The following is a 24,200-nucleotide window of genomic DNA, read 5'->3' as shown; positions in this document are numbered from 1 at the left end:
TTCCATATAATGGCCTTTAATAATCAGGCAGAGCATACATTCAAGACAAAAGCTTAGGATCTGGTATTAGACTGGCTGAACAGGCTCAATTCTTAAAAAATACTAAAACTTCTATTATCCAGCCTACGGCTTTTATTTTTAAATGAGTTTATGAATTAAGATTTCTTCTCCCTATACTAATCTCAGCAGTTTTACAGGTTAGCAGGTCTACTTGACTGGACATCTGACAATCTCAACATTATGATGCCCTCTTGCAATCTTTATTCACTTCACTACCCTTCATGATAGTGACTCCACTATCATTTGTCTCCATAATAATTCAGGTCAATTCTTGAAACCTGAGAAAATGTTATCATGACCTGAGCCAAAGGCAGATGCTTAACTAACTGAACCAACCAGGTGCCCCAATTAACTGGAATTAAAACAACAACAACAACAAAAACCCCCCCCAAAAAACCCAAAAAACTTTTTAAAAAGTTTAAACTGATAAGAGATGGTAGAAGTATTTGTAAATGCTAATGCTAATTTTCATATAAAGTGTTATTTAGAAAGTAGAGTGAAGGGTACCTGGGTGGTGCAGTTAAACTACCGAATTTTGGTTTCAGCTCAGGTCATGATCTCAGGGTCATGGGTTCAGGCCCACATCAGACTCTACATGTACCAAAGATGTACTAAAAGGAAAAAATACTTTTCATTTAGGCAAATCATACTGTTCCTTCTGAAGTGTAAGATACTTCTAAAGTAACAGAGTAAAAGAAGCCCAGCAGACCCTGTCTTAGAGACAGGAAATACTGGATATGATTGCCTTTACTCTGGAACATGCCTGAAATCACAGTTTAAGGTATAAACTAAAACATCAGCACTCCAGAGACATTTCTCTTGAGTAAAGCTCATCTGGCACACCTCCCTGAAGGTTGTGATAGAGAAAAGAAACTAATTTTTGGAATTCTGCTCACACTCTTCTGTTTGGAAAGTCAGACTGTCTAGTCACAAACAGTTTAGTTCTTTTTTACTTCTGTATTTTAATCACATAAAGAATGAATTTTTAAATTTAAAGCACATCTAATTTGCTTCTCAACTGAAGCTGAAATTTATAATATTTCTTGAAATTGTGACTGTGACAATGAAAACAAGACTAGTAAATGTTTACAGGCCTCCCCAGAAGACTGTTATAATATCCACAACACAATTTATAGAATATAAAATTAGGGTCATAGTCAGCCTTTGTTATGAGAAGAGGATGTGCTCATGTTTAAGCAAATTTGGTGCATCCCACTGGGTTATGTCATTCAGTGAGAAGTGCTCCCTGAGTCAGGGGCCAGATGGCGGATGCAGAAGTCTTTTGCTATAATACATCTCTATAGAGGATGATGTCGCATTGGACTTGGTGACCAGGCTGACACTGAATGCAACTCAGTCACGGTATTTAAATCACATTAAGACTCTCTTTTATTTATGGCTCTCCTTGTGATTTTGTCTGGCTTTATGTCTAATTGTTAGCCTCCATGTGGCAATATGACAGGCTTATCAGTTCTGCCTTTTCTTTGCCAAAATGAACTGTGCAACTCTTTCTGAGGTACAGAGGTTCTGGAAAAAAATTTTTGTTATATAAAATTATTCTAATTAAGCATAAATTTAATTATAAAGGATACATATTCAATATGTTTTTTCATATTCTTGATACTATTCAGTCTATTTTATTAGTGTTAGCACAGACACCTGCTTTTGTAATTACAGAATTTTAGAGGCATAAGGACAAGAGATCATATTGACCACTTCCTACCAATAGAGAAACTAAAGTCAGTATGAATTCAGTCTTATGTTTGGCTAAAGTAAGGAACAACCCAGACCTAAAAATCAAGTTACAATACTTGCTTTAGTATTCTTTCCGCTACTTCCAACTTCCTCCCCCGATAGCCACTAAACTTCAAAATGCTTTTATCATCATCATCATCCCTGTCCTTGTCCACCTCATCCTCCTCATCATTTTCACCATCATCAACTGACCATAGTGAGAAATACTACCCACTTTCCTTTTTTTTTTTTTTTTTAAACCATGGAAAAAGGTCTCCTCTATCTGTAAAATTTTCTTCTTTCTTATGATCGGGGGAAAAAGTTGTATTTATTCAATTAAAAAAAAGTCAACTAAAGTTGTATTTGTCATTTGGGTATTTCTGACAGTACCAGAGAAAGTAGTCATGTGAAAATTGGTGGCAAGGACAGAGCAAACAGAGGTACTATTGAATCAGAAGTCCTCTTCCCTCCTGTATGAATTTTAACACCTTTTTGTTTTTTTCCTGGAACCTTCCCTAAATCCACATAAAGAAACAAAGACTTTCATTTTTTTCCCCCTGAAGTTTGGCTCTTTAAGCATACCCACTGGGTTGAGTCTGAAACTGCTCTAAACTGAAATCTGAATCCTAATACTCTCTAGTGCTGGTTCTACTCTCTGATTTCTACTTGCAGAAATTAGACTCTGACTTGCTCAGCCTTGTCAAACCTCTCATGTTCTCTACAGCTCCTGCTCAATACATAACCCCTCTGGAGTATGGCATACTATAAATATGATTTTGTCCTCATGGCACACTATTGGCATTAACCTGAAGGACTTGCCGTAAGGATTAGTGTTTACACTGAACACACATAAAGGGCCTTTTCCAGTAGCAGGATGTGGCAACATCCAACACAGGTACAACTGGATACATCAACAGCAAAACCCTGGGTTTTTAGATTGTTAAACTTATATTCCTCATCTTCACAATCCTTGATAATATTGCTTTTCTTTAAACCGTCTACATGAAAATAGTTTATTCACTAGAAGTAATTAGATCAAAGTCCTAAGGCAGATAGATGTCTAATAAAAGGGATCAACTCATCCAAAAGCATACAGGATTTCAAACTCTTAAGCCAAATCTCTATCAAATTAAATATATTTTTTAGAACTGAAGAGATGACTGACTCAGATATCAGTCTTAAAGGGCCAATGGAATTTGTTCATTAAGTTTAGGCTGGTTTGGCAAAATTATTCAGCTTTATGTTTTCTGAGAAATAAAACCTCCACAGTGAAAAGTAATCACTTGGATAATGTTCAGAACTTCATTTTGCCATGGTTGTTTATAGGTCAACTTTTTAATATTCTCTTTTAGTGGTTTCATATTAGCAAATAGATTAGACCATTCACTGTGAGTAAAATTTTAACATTTTTGCAACTGAATATAATTAAAACATGTGGCTACGGGAAGGCAGAATTATATACTATTATATACACTACAATGGGGTAGACAGGGTGGGTGTAAGGGACAACGACATAGCTAGGAAAAGCTTGATTGCTCTTTACAGTGAGAGATTTAAAATATATGAGGATAACTTCCAAAAAGGAATAAAAAAAAACCAACCACTCTTCTTCAGGATGGTGGCTGACTCTACAACCTCTTTCAACCAGAAAACAAAAGAGCCAATCATAGAAATCCCTTCTCTTTGCCAGCAGTTGTTTAGGAAAGGGCTCATGACCCCTGCCAATGAGAATGAGGTTAGTCAGCTAGAATGATGTTTGGCAGTTAGTCAGCTGATGTTTTCTTGTTCTTAAAACTTAAAAACTGATTTTGAGGATTTACTACCTGAAATTTTCTGTATCAGTAGTTACTTTAAAAATATATTAAATGTTTGGGCGCCTGGGTGGCTCAGTGGTTAAAGCCTCTGCCTTCGGCTCAGGTCATGATCTCAGGGTCCTGGGATCGAGTCCCGCATTGGGCTCTCTGCTCAGCAGTGAGTCTGCCTCCTCCTCCTGTCTCTCTCTGCCTGCCTCTCTGCCTACTTGTAATCTGTCTGTCAAATAAATTAAAAAAAAAAAAAAAATCTTTAAAAATAAATAAATAAATAAATAAAAATATATTAAATGTTTAACTGAATTCCTCTCTTCCTAAAGAGGATATAAATAAAGAAGTGACAAATTAATAATGGATTAATTGAGTAAGAAGTTCTCTAGGAATATTAGATTAGGGTTTAAAGATAACTCTCCAATTGATGAGTTTAAAATCATGTTATTAGTTTTTTTTTCCCTACTCTTTGATAAATAGTGCAAAGTCCCTGATTTTTTTTTTTTTTTTAAATGCCATCTGTTGACACCACAGATTCCAAAGCAGCAACTGCAGAGGGCAATTCAGACAAAAAAACCTGTTTATTATTAATCTGATTCAGCTCAGGGATTTTTTTTTCTTAACTAGAGATCAGGATCAGAAAAGTCTTACCTATAAAACTTCTTTACCCTGGACCCCAATCTGGCCCGTTTGGCAAACTATGAAATGAGCTTCTACCAAACAGAGAGGCAGCCTTGAACCCCTTACCAATGAACTGACAGGAGAAGAGGGAAATGCAAAGCACAAGGAAACCAAAAAGACTAAAGTCAAAAGGTTACATGGGAGAAAAAGAGTCCTTCGCTTAGAAGAAATCACTTTTTTTAATTAAAGATTTTTATTTGTTTGACAGAGAGAGTGAGAGAGCACAAGTAGGCGGAATGGCAAAGGGAAAGAAGCAGACTCCCCACTGAGCAGAGAGGTGGATGTGGAAGTTCAATCCCAAGGATCCTGAGATCATGACCCGAGTTGTAGGCAGATGCTTAACTAACTGAGCCACCTGGGTGCCCCAGAAGAAATCACTTTTAACCTTCTGGTTATATGGAAAGCTCCACCTTACAACACCATGGCTTTGCAAACAGAACCTGTTACACTACTGCTCCTGAGGAATGAGGATTGGGGTAGGGTATACTCACTCTTAGAAACTGGAGTGTGCTGCTAATGTGTCTGAGAAATGAGATTTAGAACACTTCGCTTTGGGCTAGTATAGGCTCTGATGACAGACTGCCTGGATTTTAATTCCAGATTCACTATTTGCCAGTGAGTAGCTAGGAAAATAAGTTCTTCATGTCTTTTTCTCATTGTAAAAATTGGTATTTTTTTACTTCATTGAATTGTTATGAGAATAAAATAAGATTATTATATGTAAAGTATTTGGAACAATGCCTGGCACGTCGCAAATGCTTAGTAAATGTTATTTACTGTTATCACGATCATTATATACAAAGCTTTGACAGAAGTTTTGCTTTAAGAAGGAAAAATAGCAATGGATGGTAGCTGGAGAGGATAGTGGAGGCCGAAAGTCTTTACTAAAAACAATTTTTTTTTAAAGATTTTATTTATTTATTTGACAGACAGATTACAAGTAGGCAGAGAGGCAGGCAGAGAGAGAGGAAGGGAAGCAGGCTCCCTGCTGAGCAGAGAGCCTGATGTGGGGCTCGATCCCAGGACCCTAGGATCATGACCTGAGCAGAAGGCAGAGGCTTTAACCCATTGAGCCACCCAGGCGCCCCAAAACAATTTTTTTAATATGGGAGAAAAGCTAAGTCTGGAGAGCTGGGTTAGCTGGGGTTGAGATTTTCTCAACAGAGTACACAAAGTGACAGAGGGACAAGGGATAAGTGATTACAACAGCGTGGTCTTGATGAAGGACTAATGGATATAATTTTCATATGGGAGCAAGGGAGAGTAAGGAGGCTTGAAGAGGCTAGGTCAATAAAAAATGATATTAAGGTCCAGACTGTAGGCCCTGGTGGGGTTCAAGAATTACTGAAATCAGGGTATAACAGAGAGTAAAATTGGAATGTGAGAAATGGTAATTCAGAGTAGGAATACTAGAACCGAGAAAAAAGACGGTGCCGTAATTATAAATACACATAAGGTTCAGGACATCATTATCAGAACACTGAAATAGAGTGAAGGATAAATTTGCTAGAAAAATCTTATCATCGTGTATGCCTTAAAACGGCATGGAGGCCCTATATGACCCAGCTCTGTTATTTCTCTGACTTTACCTCCTCCCTTGTCCCTGGCTTTTTGCTCCAGTCATTATGAAGGTCTTGCTGTTCCTTCAGCACACCAGACATGCTCTGCTTGCAGAATTTGCACTTGTTCCTTCAGCCCATTATACTTCTCCCCAAGATAATTACGTAACTAACTCCCTCACCTTCTTTGGCAACTTTCTCTAATGTTACTTTCTCATAGACACTGAAATCTTCAAGATTTAGAACATGGGTAGTGTTGCAGAGACAGACCAGGAACTAAAAATCTTTGAGGCTGTGGTGTCCAGGAGAACCATTGGATGGCTACAATGGGCTTGAGGAGGGAGCGGTCTGATAGGACAAGCTTCAAAACTGAGAGTTTTAGGAAGGACAGAGGGAGGAGTCTAGAAGAAGCAATGAAGCACAAATAGGATCAGACCTTTCTTTCCTTTGAAAAGTTAAATAAAATATGGTATTTATTAAGGATATTGGTAGATCTTACATAAAGTTAGCCCTAACTGAATCCATTTACCATTAACTGCATACACTACATTTTGCATGTGTTTTTAGGCAATTCAGAGGATCATCCAGAAAATGGGTCAGGAAAATAAAGTAAAATTTACTGTTGTGCCTGTATTACTATTTAGAACCCTGTGATTATAGCAGTAATTATGTGAGGAATTAACTTCCTTTTAAACTGTGTGGGTCCCAAACCACACAGCAGACTACCTACTCTACTAGAGTTCCCAATCATCAATTCAAACAGCCACGTTAGCTTCAGACTTAAGGACATTTGCCTCCTGTGTCAAAATAGGAAACAGAGCAGTAGCTCTTTAAAGCTATATATAGACTTTTACAGTTATATATAAGAGAATATAAGTTTCTCCATCTTCTCAGTGAATGGCCTTAAGTCCTTATTGTATTGGCCTTCTGGGTGAGGTCTCATAAGCTATATCTCTAATATTTGGAATTCAAAGGGCTTAAATATACTATGTAAAAATGATAGCAGGAGTCTTGGTAAACCACATTCACACATTTTTCACCCTTGGTAAATGTTTTGGTTCTGAAATGGCATCAAAATACACGTTTTAAATTAGTAGCGTGGTTACTTTGAAGAGAGAAAAATGGGCAACAAAATGTCACCTGAAAACAAAAAACTGAAAAGCAGAATATAATATTTAAATAACAGGGTAAATAATATACTCATTTTAATCATCTGTTGAGGCGACTGGCTGGTTTAGTTGGTAGAGCATGCAACTCTTGATCTCGGGGCGGGGGTTTCTGGGTTCATGCTGTATGCTGGGTATAGAGATTACTTAAAAAAATAAAATCTTGGGGCGCCTGGGTGGCTCAGTGGGTTAAGCCACTGCCTTCGGCTCAGGTCATGATCCCAGAGTCCTGGGATCGAGCCCCGCATCGGGCTCTCTGCTCATCGGGGAGCCTGCTTCCCTTCCTCTCTCTCTCTGCCTGCCTCTCTGCCTACTTGTGATCTCTGTCTGTCAAATAAAATAAATAAAATCTTTAAAATAAAATAAAATAAAATAAAATAAAATCTTAAAAAAGAAATCTGTATTTTAGACTAATTTCTAAAAAAATAAAATACTTTCATTTCTTATCTTGTTCTATGAATCTTTATAAAATATATTATCTAGTAACTGCAATGACTAGGAAGCACTCTTCTGATATTCTGAAAGGACTGACTTATATGTAGAAAAAAAAGAGTTGAGGCAGATAAAAAGAACATTGTTTTGAACATAAATACCATGTGCTGTAACATGATTTCATAATGGTTTAAGAAAATATTACTCCAATTATATGAACTTTTCTCCTATTAATCAAAAAAGGGCTTTCATGTAAAATACATGTCTTATAGATTGTGCAACATACTGAAGTTTACCAGTGACTACAAAATCACTGGAGAAGTGAACTGGGTAAACTGGGAAAGTTATACATTCACAATAATTTATGGATTAGTTTCTGAAGTTTGGGTCAAGATCCCTAAAAACTGACACAAAGAAAAAATGTGAAAGTCTTTAACAGTGCTGGGAAAGAAGAGAGTGTATTTTGATTAATCGGAAACTATGAGTAATCCTGCAAAAAACAGATGATAAATGGAATCTGCCTCAAAAAGGAAATCCAAACCCACCCACTGTACTTCAATACACAGGACTTTATGTATTCTTCACATAGAATGTAAAAAGATATGTACTAAAGGATAGAGATTTGGGGCACCTTAGTGGCTCAGTCACTTGATCATCTGACTCTTGGTTTCGGCTAAAGTCATGATCTCAAGGTCGTGGGCTCTGTGCTCAGCATGAAGTCTGCTTGGAATTCTCTCTGCCTCTCCCTATATCCCTCCCCCATCACTTATACCATCTCTCTAAATAAATCAAACAATTTAATAAATATGGAAGCCAAACTTGAGAGAGTTGAAAAATACACATTGCTGAATAGGAAGGAAGTAAATCATGCTAAGGTTCTTGTGCTGGTGGAGGAAAAGACAGAGATATTGATTATAGTAGATGCTAATTAAAAATTATTAACTGTTAAAAGTTTTAAGGGTGAGGAAATTATGGGATAGGTGTGATGTTAACAATTTCCTTTTCCTCTACTCTCAACACTATTAAACTTTTCTAAGCCAGATGACTGTTGAGACTTAGAGGAAAACTGGTGTAAATGTGAGACATGGGGCTCTCTTGCGGTCCCGAGAGAAAAGGGAACCGATACAGAACTTTCTTCTCCATGTGTTGAAGCTCAAGGGTTAGGACTAGAAGATGGTGGGTCCTAGAAAGAGCTTGATAATCAGAGCTATCTGGCCCCTATGTAAGCATATTATATCCTTTTCAAGACCAAAAGGAACTGAATGGGTAAGACTGAATCCTCCTTGCTCCAGAGATGGGAGAGATTATAGTGTGCAGAGAGACATCGGGGATATCCTTCAGGTACCTCAGCAAGGGATTGCCACTTCACTTTTCATTAGTTGGAAGTCTGTTAATATAAAGGATATCCCCATATCCCAACAAACAGATCTGAACCCACTGAGCTGAAAAAGAAAAATAACCTACTTAAGGCAGCCCAGCAACCAGAGAGGAAATCAGCAAAATAATCAAAACATATACTCAGTAAAACAGAAATACTAGAGAACATGAAAACATAAATGAAAACAAATCACAGCACATAAGGAGATTCAAGTGCAGTGTGCATACACATGTGCGCATGCACACACACACACACGTTTCTGAAAGCTTAGTAACGTATTTTTGAAACAAAATTTTATTTTATTTTGAAACAAAACTTAAATGAATTTAAGAGGAGCTCATTCACTGTAAGTGCAAAAAATATTGCAAAGTACAAGGCAAACATACATAAATGAAAATCATGAGGGTGTAGATTTGAAAAATAGGTCAAGGAAATACAAAATACAGATAATAGAAATTCTGGAAGGAGAAAAACAAAAGCAGATGGAAAAGATAAAACTATTCAAAAGATAATAGCAGAAAATTTTACCTGAGTTACAGAAAGCTTGGATTCTGCTAAGTTCCAGGTTGCACTGGTGAGAAAAGCAAACATTTAGGCATGCTTGGCAAAGTTCTAGAATTCTAAGGATAAAAAGACAATCTTATAAATATCCAGGTAGAAAAAGCAAGTTACTTAAAGGAAAAAAACTCTGATTGGCAATGAAACAGCACATCTACGCACCATGAGACAAATAGCATCTACCCATTCTGAGAGAAGATGACTGCCTCTGAAGAGTCTTTAGTCAGTGAACTTATTATTCACCTTTCAGAGCAAAAGTAAAAAACAAGCTAAAAAGAGACCTCAAGACGGAATAAGAGAAATGGAAACACTGGTTAGCCACATGAAATTAAACAAATGAATAAGGCCAGACATCTCACTGTTACGAAAATAGGGAATTAAAACTTTTGAAGCACAATAGCAAGGCAGTAATATCACTCTAAATATCGCACTCTGAGAGAACAGTAAAGAGGATAAGTATATTCTAAAGAGGGACAGGGAATTTTGCTCTGCCAGTTTTCAGAATATAGCCTAAAAAACCCCCTGTAATCAAACAAATACAATATTTGTTGAGTATAGACTTAGAAAAAAGACAAAAACAAAACAACACACACAAAAGACCAGTTGAACAGAACAGAGATTCAGGTGCAGATCCCAGGTTACCTGAGATTTAATATGTGACAAAAGTAGTAGTTCAATTCTGTTGGACAAAGAACGTATAAAAAATTGGTGTTGTACAGCTATCTTTCCATTATGGAAGGAGAGAGAAACAGACACCTACACTACACCATAAGCAAAAACAAATTTCAAATGGATTAAAGACTTAGTTTTTTTTGTTTTGTTTTGTTTAAGGATTTCATTTATTTATTTCACAGATAGAGACCACAAGTAGGCAGAAAGGCAGGCAAAGAGAGAGGAAGGGAAGCAGGCTCCCCGCTGAGAAGAGAGCCCGATGCGGGCTCGACCCGAGCACCCTGGGATCATGACCCGAGCTGAGGGCAGGTGGGCTTTAACCCACTGAGCCACCCAGGTGTTCCAAAGACTTAGTTTATTTTTATTTTTATTTATTTTTATTTTTTTAAAGATTTATTTATTTATTTATTTGACAGACAAAGATCACAAGTAGGCAGAGAGGCAGGCAGAGAGAGAGGGAGGGGGAAGCAGGCTCCCCGCCGAGCAGAGAGCCCGATGTGGGGCTCGACCCCAGAACCCTGGTATCATGACCTGAGCCGAAGGCAGAGGCTTAACCCACTGAGCCACCCAGGCGCCCCACAAAGACTTAGTTTAAGTTAAAGTGTTAGTCCATTCTGATTGCTATTAAAAAAAGAAAACACCACAAACTGGGTAGCTTATAAACAAAAAAGAAACATTTATTGCTCATAGGTCTGGAGGCTAGAAGTCCATGATCTGGATGCTAGCATGGTCAGACTGTAGTGAGCCCTCTTAAAAGTCACAGATATCTCATGTGGTGGAAAGGGCTAGAAATCTTTTTTAAAAGCACTAATCTTATTCATGAGGGCTCTACTCTCATGACCTTATCAGCCCCAAAGGTCCCATCTATTCATACCATCACCTTTGGTGGTTAGGATTTCAACATAAGAATTTGGCGGTGGGGATGGAGGGGTGGGGAAAACAACACAAAAAAGAGACCACAGTAAAGCCTTAATTTGAATAAGTATATGTATTCCAAGAGAATCTAGAAACTGTATTAAACGAAAGAGGTATTTTTTTTGTCCTATAAAACCTCAATACAAATATATATATATAATATACATACATATTATATATATGTATTTAACAAAGAAAACTCAAATTCAATAAAAGATAGGAAAGAAAAAGAAACATTAAAACATAATACATAGAAAGTATAAGATAATATAGACAGAATAAGCATAAACATATACATAAGCACAAAAAAATGAGTGGTTATATTAACCTATTCATCTCAAACTGGGCTATATGTCATTGACAAAAGGCAAACCTAAAATAAAATGACATTAGAAAAGAGGTGCAAAAAAGCATATCAGGTAAATAATAAAAATTAAAAATGGGGCTTCTTGGGGGTGTTTCTATTGTATCCAAGTAGATTCAACAGTCATCATGAACCTTTATATATTCAAGATCAGTGACTGGAAATATAGAAAAAGCAAAATCTGAGGATGAAGAGAAAGAGACATAGTAGCAATCATACTGGGACCCTAACGTAACTTTCACAGAACCTGGCAGGTGAAGTACATGACACAGGAGTATGACATAATTTAAATGGCATTGTTTAAATCCTGAATGTACATATATATATACATATACAAACACACACACACATTCTGTGTACTTCTATATACACACACATAACACTTATGTACTTGGCATGTTTTTAATATATGACTTGTATCACAAATATATCTACATATATATAATTCTGTATCCCAAAACTCAGAGATTATACATTGTTTTCTTACATGAGATATCACCAACAAGTAACTACATATCTTAGGCTACACAGAAAATTTCAACAAATTCCCCAAAGGTAAAAACTGGCTAAAAAAGAAACTGAAATGGAAACATAAGGTAAAAAATAATGATGATAGCTCTATATATTTAGATACATGAGATATGATCAATTTTGATATGCTTCTGAAAACATACAGCCTTATGATGGTTTTTAGAAACCAAAAGCTTGAATGAAAATAAGGCTTAGTTGTGGAAGGTAGAAAAATAGAGGTGATGAAAAAAATACCAAGTAGAAGTTCTTGAAAAGACTAACAAAAACAGATAAAAACTTCAGTAAGTTTAATTAAGGAAAAAAGCTAAGCTTGAAGTAAACACTAGTAATGTGAGCAAACTATTGACAGATGTGGAGATTAAACAACTTGTAGGAGAATACTACGTATAAGTTATTCCAAAATTTTAGAAAATCTAGAAAAAACAGGTACTCTTCTAGGAAAAAATATAAACTTGCTTCAGAGAGGGGAAAAAATTAACCAATGATTATAAAAGAAATAGTAAAAGTAATCAAAAGATTTCTCTTTCAAAGGTATTAGGTTCATGAGTTTATGGATGAGTACTATCAAATCTTTAAGAAAGCAAAACTGCCTATGTTAAGAGAATTCTTTCAGAGCATAGGCACATACATTTAAACTTCCCAACTCATTTTATGAGGTCAGCATAACTTGGGTACCAAATCCAGACAAATACAGCAGAAGAAAAAAGTAAAGTCCAATATCAATAATAGACATCAAAAAATACTTTAATGAAATAGAAGCAAATTAAGTTCACAGTATGAAGCAAAGCAAAGACTAAGGACACATTTAAGGATGGTTCAATGTGGAAAAGTCTGTTAATTTTTTTTTGCTAATACCAACAGATTAAATAAGAAAAATCATATGCAATTCTCAATAGAGGCTGAAGACACAAGTGTTAACACTGAGAGTCCATTTTTTATTTAAAAGAAAGTAAAAAACCCTTATCCAATAAGAAATAAACCCTTTTTAACTCAATAAACTGTGTCGACGAGTAACTTCCAGTGAATTATATTTAATGATGCAACAAAAGTATCTCTATTACAATCAGAAGCAAGACAGTAATGTAATCTATCACCACTAATATTCAATATCGTATTGGAGATCCTTGATAATGTAAGAACACAAGAAAAAGACTAAGGACAAATATTGGGAAGGAAGAGAAAATATCACAATTGGCAGATGATTGTCTATAGAAATGTCAAAAGATTAAGTGAAAAAATATTAGAATAAAATTATGAGTTCAGCAATGTGAGAGTATATAAATGACTGCTACACAGAGAATCAGTACTTTCCCTTTACATCAGCAATATTCAACTAAAAATTCTGAGAAGAATCCACTCACAATAGCAGCAAAAGCTTAAATATATGGAAACAAATTTTAAATGTGCAATTCTTTATGAAGAAAACTGTAAGACTTTCATGTAAGATATGAAGATAAATGAAATAAATAGGCCATATTCCTAAAAATACCAAATTCCTTAAAAAGACCCATACTTTCCTATTCTCCACAAATTACTTCATAAATTCAGTACAGTTCTAAGCAAAATCTCAGAGTTCAAATGGAATTTGACAAACTAATTCTTTTTTCAACAAACTAATTTTAAAAATACAGATCTGGAAGAGCAAAACAGTTAATACTATATGATTTCACTCCTATGTGGAATTTAAGAAACAAAATAAGGAAAGGGAAAAAAACCCAGAGATATAAGTAAACCAAAAAATAGACTTGTAACTATAGAGAATTGATAGTTACAAGATGAGAGGGGAGAGGGTAGATGGATTACATAGGTGATAGGGATTAAGGAGAGCACTTGTGAAGAGTACCGAATGTTGTATGGAAGTACTGAATCACTATATTGTACACCTGTAACTAATATAACACTGTATGTTAACTAGAACTTAAAAACTTTTTTAAAAAGCCAAAATTTATTTTTAAGAAGAAAAACAAGGGGAATGTATCCCATAAAGTATTAACATTTGCTTTGAAATAACAGCTTATTCACTTAACCATTAAGTGAATACTGACTGGATGTACACTATTAGAATTATTTTTTAAAAAATTTTTAATTATTTATTTGAGAGAGAGGGAGAGAGAAAGAGTGATTGTGAGCATGGGGAGAAGCAGAGGGAGAGGGACAATCAGACCCCATGCTGAGTACAGAGTACAGAGCCCAAGGCAGGGCTCCATCCCACCACCCTAAAATCATGACCTGAGCTGAAACTGAGAGTTGGACACTTTAACCCACTGAATCACCCAGGTGCCCCTAGAACTCTTATAGGAAAACAGAACTGAAAAAAACACACAAAATCCTCTCTGCCAGAAATTTATATAAGGACTTCTGATTCTGATAATAGTAGACTACCTAATTTCAATAACTTCTCTCACTGAAGTCAACTAAAAAGGTCGGATTAATAAAAACAAAAATATCACATAAGCAATAAAAATATAACACAAGAGTAAAAAATTAACCAGTCACACTCTAAGGGAAGACAAGAAACCCTGTGGGACCACCTAATAAAGCCTTTTATTTTTGCCCAGAGCGCATATACTATCTGGAATAGCTATGAAACTAAGTTGCAATTTCGGTGGCTGCACAGAGCTAGGAGAATGAACTATATTCACAGTGTAAAAGGTGAACCAGAGGCATATGAACTTTCCCATGATCTAGCTCTTACAGAGCCTGACTTTGTGTCATCTAGTAGACTAGGAAAATACAAATCTGGAATTTGGGTTTAACATGTTCTAAACTGGTAGAACTCTTACTCATCTGGCAGAAGTAAATGAAAATCCTATGGGAAAAGATACTATCCTAGGTTTCAAAATAGTGCTACAATAGTTTTCAAATATAATGTCGAAAAATAACGTACTATTAAACATCTAGGCAAATAAAACAAGATACCATGAATAAGAAGTAGGGAAAGCAACTATCAATAAGCCCAGACCCACAATTATTTGGAATTATCAGAAGGAGAATATATAAATAACTATGTAGACCATATTTAAGGAAATAATAGTCAAACAGGCTATGAGAAACAATAAAAAGCGTATCTGAAAAAGAACCAACAGAAATTCTAGATCTGAAAAATATACAACCAAAATTAAGACTTCAGTAAATGGGGTTAGTAACTGAGAAAGTGAGTAAACTAGAAGTTGGGTCAAAAGAAATTAACTGAAATGTAGCATCAACAGAAAACTGAGAAGAAATGGTAAAAAAAAAAAAAAAAAAACCAAACCAAAACAAAACAAAAAAAAAACCTAGAGGACACAGTAAGAAGGATTTAACATACATTTAGTTCCAAAAGAAAGAGAATGAGGCAGAAGAAATAGCTGTGAGACAATGGCTAGGAAATTTCCAATGCCCAGCAGAGATCCCAAATTTGACAACAGTAAAAAAATAAATTCCTACCTATATAGCAAAACTTTAGAAAACTAGAGATAAAATTAAGTAAATATATGAAAAGTAATCGGGAAATACAGAACAGCTTATTTTAAAATGATTAACAGCTGAGCTTAGAAGAATAATGAGACAACTGGTGGCTGGGGGCCCTTAAATAGGTTCAGGATGGGAGCTGATCACTAGAAAAACTAACGCATGATTAGAGGACTGCAACTTCTAGCACCCCTCCCCACCATCCCTACTATAAGTTTATCCTAGAAGTTCATCCCTTCTATAAGTTTATAAGACCAAAGGGAGGGGGAAAAGAGCTTGAGATTGAGTTAGCCACCAATGTCCAGTGATTTAATCAATCATGCCTATGTAATAAAACTTCCGTAATAATGTCTAAGCAATGGGGGTTCAAAGAGCTTCCAGGCTGGTAAACACATCAAGATGCTGGGAGGGTGGTGCACTCTGAGAGAGCAGGGAAGCTCCATGCCACCTTCTTCCCTGCATACCTTGCATCTCTTTCCATTTGTCTGTTCCTGAGTTATGTCCTTTATTTATTTTAAATATTTTATTTATTTATCCATTTGAGAAAGGGAGGGGGAGCAAAAGGAGAGAGGGACAAGCAGACTCTCCGCTTAGCACAAAGCCTGGTGTGGGGCTCGATTACAGGACCCTGAGATTATGACCTGAGCCAAAATCAAGACTTGGACACTCAACTGACTAAGCCACCAGGTGCCTTCTGAGTTATGTCCTTTATAATGAACTGTGAAAGTCAAATGTTTTCCCTGAGTTCTGTAGGCTCTCCTAAGAAATTACTGAGTTTGAAGAGGGTGTTGTGGGAACCCTCGATTTATAGCCAGTTGGTCAGAATTACAAGTGACTCAATACTTGTAACTGGCATCTGAAGTGTGGGGACTGAGCTCTTTAACCTAAGGAGTCTGCTGCTAACTCTAGGTAGTTAATGTTAGAATTGAATCCAATTCCTGGATACCCAGATGGCACCTGAAGAATGAGAAAATTTGCTGTTGGTATTGGAAAAATCTCCAGATCTAGTATTCAAAGGTTAGTCTATACATTGCACCACTCAAATTTAAAACTGGGAAAGCAGAATACATTATATTACATACAATCACAGGTACACTGAAATGATAAGACAAGAGAAAGAAATATAACAAGCTATTACAAGTAAATGTCTTTGAGTGATTATACCAAGGTAATGTCTCCATTTTTTACTTTTTCGTTTTCATAATATTTCCAAACTGAGCATATAATAAACTTTCTTAGGAAAAAAAGTCACAGCTATCTTTAAGACTAATAGGTTTTAACTATACAGTTCTTGAGTTTATATGCATGTCCATAAGAAAAATCTATTAAATTACTACTGAAAAACTATCATTTCCTTAATCGATAATTAAATGTGAACTCCAAAATAGAGATATTTGCTACACCAACATTCTAATATATTCTAAAGAAGCATAGTAGAAAATATTACTTTTAGAGAAGTTAACCTTTTTGTTTTGATGCTGTTAAATAAATCAATACTTTTAATCAGATTTTTTTAAAAAAGATAAAACTCTAATACTGTAAAAGCTCAAATATTTTAGATAATGATAAAAAAAGAATTAAAAGAAAATTAGGCAATAGTCAATACTGAATCATGCCATAGTCTGATACCATGTAACTTGAGACAATATAATTTTCTAGTACAAGCCAAACGAAAATAAGTCTTAATTCTCTAGTTGTCAACTAAAAGATAAACTTGGCTTCCAAAAGAATTTTTAAAATTTTGAAACCTAAATATCTTTATCATGAATAGTGTTTTTTACTTTACTTTACTTTCCAGGAATCCCTCTAGTTTACCGTTTTTAATCTGAATTATTCCATTTAATTCTTCTCACATGTAGAAAAAGAAATGCTTATTTTAAATAGCTTAACATAAAAAATTTAATATAGATTTGCTTATAAAATCTGTGATCAAACTACCTATTCTATCTGTATTCTGACATCTTGATCGTTTACTTAATAAAAATCACAGAATTATAAAGATTAGAGCTGAAAGGGGTTATAGTGATTGCTAGTCTTTCCCTCCCCAAACTGTAATTTTTAAGGAATTTCTGAACTCTACTTGCTATGTAAGTAATTCTTCCAATTTAAAAAATATATTCAGGGCGCCTGGGTGGCTCAGTGGGTTAAGCCGCTGCCTTCGGCTCAGGTCATGATCTCGGAGTCCTGGGATCGAGTCCCGCATCGGGCTCTCTGCTCAGCAGGGAGCCTGCTTCCTCCTGTCTCTCTGCCTGCCTCTCTGCCTGCTTGTGATCTCTCTCTGTCAAATAAATAAATAAAATCTTTAAAAAAAAAAAAAAGTTTAAAAAATATATTCATTTATAACTATGAATGAAACATGCTCTGTAAGAGACAACTAGTATATACAGACTTCGTATAATTTTAGTTGGAAGTAAAGAAATCTGAAATTTTAATTAGTTTCATATTTATAGAGAAATACAGTTGCATTAGGCATTTCAAAATATAAAAGTAACTTAGAAGTACTTTTCCCTTATCTAGTACCCCAGAGATCTGGAGACCCTTGGTTAATAAGAATGATCCATCTAATCCAACTTCCTAATTTCCTATATAAGGTATACAAATAAAGTAACCTGCTAAGTATAAGCAGTTTAAATAAAATAAAACACAACCTCAAGTGGACTATTTCCACCAGTGATAAAAATAAGAAATGCTTCACAATATAGACATTATAATTTTCTTTAAGTCTTTTTTATTTAGAGATTTTTCTGGTAAGGAGATATACCATAGGAAAGCAATTTCACTGGCAGTGAGGTATGTATATACTCTACCAAAATACTCCTTATTTTAACTGTTTTTAACTTTATTTACATATGAAGAAAATTATCAATGCATATCCTTATTTCAACTATAGTATTAGCCATACTACATGAAATAAAATGAAATGGTGCTTGCATACAAAAACTGTTATTTGTAAAGGAATCTGACTGTAGATTAAAAGAAATATTTTGTTTTTGGAAAGAGTTTAAAAGAATCACAATTTATCATGACCAAGACATCTGCACCATATTTTCCATTCCTCACAGCACATTTATTTCAGTAATTCCGTTATGTCGATTCTTAGCATGAGCATAGTGTTACACGATTTTCGTACATATAATCACATCCAAAACAAGTTCTAAGATTTAAATTGTAAACATTCTCATCATATGTAGAAATATTTCAATTGGTGTATTAAGTTTTGCTAACTGATCAAATTTGGAATATAAATGAGAAAGCCTATTCTAAGTTGTGTAGTGAGCATTGTTTATTAATTACATTTCTACAATGTTAAATAAAGTAAGAGGCAAACCTGTCCTGTAAGCATGTCAAAGTTTAGGTAAAACATTAAAAAGAAACAAATCTGTTAACAAAAGGATGTCTTGCAATAAAGAACATTAGATTTTTTAAATCTATTATGATACAAAAATGTAAAGGGTAAATAGCATCTTTGTTGACAAAGTAGGAGGTAGCATGGATGCACCACTTTATTGTCTGAGAAATGCAACTGGAGTAAAGAATATTTCCTTACCACAAATAATTTCCAGGACTATGTACATATTTCTTTTAGAAATACTTGTTTAAACAAATCTCCCTCCACTTTTTAGTATAAAAAAAACCGTTCCATGTGATTTTAAAAAAACACTTACACATCTAGATAGAATAGTACTCTGCCCTATTTGAGTGAACAGTCTCAAACTATGAAGTACATGATATTTAATGCCCTAAGTTGAGTAAATTTAGTTTAGCGGTTCCTGGTATTATACAAAACACTAAATACATACAAACAAAATATAATATCTTATTTTTCAATGCAAGTCTTGTGGGGAATAAACAGAACCTTGATTCCGGTAACACTGAAGAAAATGTAATTTTCCAATTAAGTCTGTCTTTAAGTTATCCATGTGTAACAGTTTACTAATGACTGCTTACATGTACTGATCTTTCATTGAGTGAACACAGTTAACTGACAAAACTTAGTAAACCTTAAAAACACATCCTCCATCCTATATAAAATATATAGACTACTTACTGTTTGAAGTACTCAGTTTGCTCTGATGTCACTGTAATTCACTTTTCCCCATTTTCCTGCTTTAGTATTTATAAACGGATAATTTAACGTGGCTTTAAAAAAAAAGACAAAGAATTTCAAATTTACATCCAATTTAAATTTGCTATTTAAAAGGTTTCCTTGTTCTATGAAGCTGCTTCTGCCATTAGTAGAGAAAATGAAGTTTCTGTAATGGAGGCAGGCTTTTTAAGTAGTGACGTGACTTCCACCATGCCAGCTCCAGTCCGTGGAAGATTAGCGTTTACAATGTGTCGTTGTAAGTGCTTAATCCAGTCTTCCTGAACAGACAATGGTCCACGAAAGACTAGGCCACAAAACCTGTAGAAGAAGTTGATAACAGTTCTCTTAACATGACCAATTCCCTTTATTTAAAACCAATTCACATAAAATCCATATACATAAGAAGTAGGCTTCATTATATCTTGGAGATACTATCACAAACTGGACTATTTAACAAAAGTTCTTAAATACATATGAAGTCAAAATTATTTAATACAATATAAAACTGCCAATTCATATGCTTAACAGCTATATTACCTGTAGTAATATTTGTAGAGGTAGAACCGTTATTATTAAATTAAAATTAATTAAAAGGTCTTAATACCTATATAACTCAATACATTTAAAACAACTATAATACCAAAATGTACCATTCTTTTCAAATGACCCTTCCCCAACTCAGAATTCCTTAAACTGCATGAGGATGAGTACAGAAGAAGGTGGGAAAAGTTTGTAAAGCTATACTTATGGGAATAAGTTTGTATAGCTACACTTAGAAGTATGAGTGGAGAGAAATGTATTCCCAAGAAGTAGAAACGCAAGACAAATTAAAAAAAAAAAAATTTCAAACCAAATCAAAGTACATAAATACAAAAGCAAAGCAAATAAATAAAACACAACAAAAAAGCTCCTTTCATAAATCACAGTATCATCAAAGTTCTGATATAATATATAAAATTTATTCATCCGTTGTGAAATAGTGTATTATGAGCTAAGTAAGATTTTAAGCCTGTCTTCAAAACTTCATTTATAACTTGATAGCTGAGAATGCACCTTCTGCCACAAATTAAAAATCCCTAATATGTCTCAAAGCAAAATCTGAAGAAACGGAGCAGATACGGCAACATAAGCACATACCTGCATCGGAGAATGTAAACCTCGTCAGCACCATGAGGTAATGACAGCATCTTCTTCTTGCTTCCAGATCTTGACCTTGATTTCTTTTGCTTACAATCTAAGGCTTAAAAAGGGAAGAGAAAGACTTAGCATTTCATATATATTCTAAAATAGAAATACATACTTCTAGAGAGGTCAGACCATCTAAACCAAGTTAGAAAAAGTCTATATTCATTTGTATTCCCTGAAGCATGCACTAAACTTGCAGCTGGGTCTTTATTATTATCTGTATGCATTCGTCCTGCACTACTTTTCAAATAATGCTTTATCATATACCAAACTAGAACAGAGAGAATGTAACTAAACTCGAAATTACTAAATTGTCCAATTATCACAATGATAATTTTTCCTCTTATGATCGTAAGTATGTTATTTTCATATCTAATTACTCTTCCTTATTTCCAGGAAAATTACAACCTTTTATTTAAGATCATTAAATTAAGTTTCCATCTGATTACTATTCCATTAAGTAGGTCTCACATGCTTTGAAAACTTAGTAAAGAATCATCAACATCATAAAAAGTCAATGAGAAATCAATTTTATAGCAAACACGTATCAAATAACTCTTAAAATTATATGCTGGCCCAACATTTGGAAGGGCAAAAAAAGCTCAACTCTCATTTTTTTAAAACTCAACCTGTATTTCATGTACAGTAATGTTTTATTTTATTAAGAAATAAATGTAAATCCAGATTATCTTACATAAATTTACAAATGGACTGAAAACGTAATGCTAATTATTCTTTACATTTTCTCCTACAACTTATTTTTAAAATGTGATTAAAGGGGGAAAAAGATTTTTATATTAAAAGTGGATCAAAATTTTGTTCTGTTCTTGAAATTTTTCTATTACTTGACTTCTCCTTCAATCACATATTCTAAAAAATCTAATTTAATAAAGGGAAAAAAGGTATTTTTTTTATAAGTAGGAATGATAGGACATAACATTTTATTGGTCTTTGAATATAACTACACCATTCCTTCGGACAAAGGGATGACAATATTCCAGGGTGCTGCTGGTCAATTAGCAGGAAGAGAAGGTAAGAGTTTATCTCTAGGGATCCAAGGGGGAGGGAAACAAATGTAACAGAAGAGTTACACAAATGGCTTTTCTTCTGTTAACCTGTCACATGAAATCCCCTGGAAAATTCTAGGTAAGAGAGAATAGGAACTGGCTATTCAAGGATTCTATGAAATGAGTTGTTCCAAGTCCAGATTCCAAAAGAATAGATGCTACTATTACAAAACCAGTAAACACAGTTCCTTACAGTAGTCAAGTGACAATGCTAACAGAAATGTCATATAGAAAATTAAAAAACCATGAGAAGCCTAGATAAATCTCATTCAAGCTGCTGGTTTCTGCTTCTTGTCACCTGCCTCTTTAAAAGTAAAATCCTGCTTGGGCCCAGAGTATTCCCTTGCTTATGCTCAGAAGAAGAATCTAGTAAGTAAAGAACTGCAGGAAATCAAGTTAAGAATAGCTAATTCAAAGCTAAACAATCAAAATCTGGAATAGAAAAATCTTACAAATTATTAATTATTTCAATCAAGAGCCTGGCACATAGAAACTCAACAAATATTTCTGGTGTAAAAAACAAAGGAAAACCCAAATTTTTAACCTTTGACATTTAGACAGCATATGAATGGAAATTTGTTCTACCACTATGCAATACAGGTAGCATTCCTGCAAAACACCTGTGGGTCATTTGTTTAAATGAGTATGTTGCTAACAGTCACATGGAAATTCTTCATTGATCAGTCTACAGATGTGGAAACTAAGTTCTTCACAACCAGTAGGAAGAGTGAGGTATCAAGTACTTTGTAATTAGTACCTTCTGTTTCCTAGTTGCACTGGTAAGCAATCTGAATTTAAGTGGATTTTAAAGCATAGAGCAATTCATACACTAGAAGTAAAGAGTTTAGGGAACTCAAAGGGTTAAGTGCTACTAGATGTCAGCTAATCTTTCCCTATCTAAAAGGTAAACCACACACAATCCCTGTCTTTGTTATGTGGAACAGAGTAAGCATTTGGTTTATCATGAGATTATAGGGAGAATCTTACTTTGATGAGCTTGCTGGTTGTCAAAATTGCCACAGTGTATTCAAATTCCTTTTAAAATGTAAATAAATTACTGTAGGATACAAACAGAATGCATTATAACAATCCTTTAAAAATCTGTTCACAGAATGCTAATGTTAAATGTGTAAAGCAAATTGAGGGAAAAGGGCAGAGGGTGATGCGCAAGTAGGCAATAGAATGTTTTGTCAGTTATATTTAGATGCTATAATTTTTAAAAAATGGAAATGGACGTTTGAGATATAGAAATGTTTTGACTTTAATACAGGAAAAAGAAATTTTCTGACTTTTGATGTTGTATGGACTCTAGAAACCGAGATTTTACGAATGATCAGATCTAAATTTTAAATGACAATGTCACAGGCTTTCATAGTAATTTAATATTTGAAAGTATGACTTTGGAAAGTAAGAGAACTCTGCCAGCATATGATTGAGAATCTCCATTACCCAGGATTCCAAGTAAGTTTAGAGAATCACATGCATTGGGCATCCTTGGAAGTTTGTCCATAAAGTAAGGATATGAAAAACTTGGGACCTCTGGTAGTTACACCTAAATACCTTGATCATATCATATCTCCATGATCATTTTTAAATTTCTTATCCCCTGAAACATCACTTATTTATTTTAGATGGTAAAACATGAATACATTTTACAAGAATAGTTTTTTCTAATACCAACATCCAAACTTCACCCCTGCATTACTGCCCAAATGTTTTAGAAAAATCTGCAAAAAAATTAGTATTTAATATGTTAATATGCACACAAAGGGGACATCCATGTGGTATTTTCTACATGAAAAAGATGATTTACGCAAAATGTTCCACTAAATGAAAAAGATGATGCACAAACATATTATACAAATGTTCTCATTCAACAATTTTTATTGTATCTAAAGGGAAAAGCAGTTTTATTCTGGCCTGCACCAGGAGTCACTAGAACATTAAAAACAGAACACTAACCCATCCAGTTTTAGTATAATGGGGCTTATCAATATTTGTGATAAATAGCCAAAGGTTTAACAAAGTTGTTTATATTAATAATCTGCCAAATACATAACTTTATATAAAGTCTTTCTTTGTAACAGGATTTTATTTGTTAAGTGTCAAAAATTAAAAACACGCACACTTTTTTATCTCTTCCAAAATATTTTAAATCTACCAATGTTTCTATACTTAAAATTTACACAAAATATTAGACTGGTTTTAGAATCTTGATTTTCTTCTCCTTGAGTTTAACTGCATTTTATAAAGGAACAAAATCATTCAAACCGTCCTAAGGCACCTACTGGGGAAAGGGGGCAGAAAAGTGATCAATTTTAACTAGAAGACTGTTGAAAACATCTTTGCAGTTATCTGATTTATAAAGGATCTGATTTGCTACTGAGAGTATTTTACTTGTAAGGAAAATAAATTATCCTGTAAGGCTATATACAAAGTTTTAGAGTATACCTTTTCTTTCAGTAAAACAGCTGTTTGATCAAATAGGAATGAAAGAGAAATAGAGTAGACTTATGAATGCTCAAAAAGAACACCATACTGCTATGCTACAAAATACAC

At 34.4% G+C, this 24,200-nt stretch overlaps 1 protein-coding gene across 23 annotated transcripts in view; it reads right to left on the bottom strand.

Annotated features, from left to right (window-relative positions):
* The window catches only part of ZNF644 (zinc finger protein 644), a 129,048-nt gene that overhangs the window by 5,492 nt on the left and 99,356 nt on the right, over positions 1-24,200 (bottom strand). For 21 of the 23 annotated variants that reach the window (XM_047723704.1, XM_047723697.1, XM_047723706.1 and 18 more), the window contains 2 exons: positions 20,527-20,629; positions 18,011-19,707 (listed from right to left, as the gene is read on the bottom strand). In XM_047723704.1, coding sequence (XP_047579660.1) covers positions 19,515-19,707; positions 20,527-20,629 — 296 coding nt within the window. In that variant the 3' untranslated portion in view covers positions 18,011-19,514. Of the gene's footprint in view, positions 1-18,010; positions 19,708-20,526; positions 20,630-22,628; positions 22,699-24,200 lie in introns of those variants that run through there. The other 2 variants (XR_007126389.1, XM_047723713.1) reach the window with 2 other exon arrangements.

Source organism: Lutra lutra, chromosome 4 (assembly GCF_902655055.1).
Source record: "Lutra lutra chromosome 4, mLutLut1.2, whole genome shotgun sequence".
In the NCBI taxonomy this organism is placed as follows: domain Eukaryota; kingdom Metazoa; phylum Chordata; class Mammalia; order Carnivora; family Mustelidae; genus Lutra; species Lutra lutra.
The sequence above is the reverse complement of the archived record's forward strand: the minus strand, read 5'-3'. Positions and strand labels throughout refer to the sequence as shown.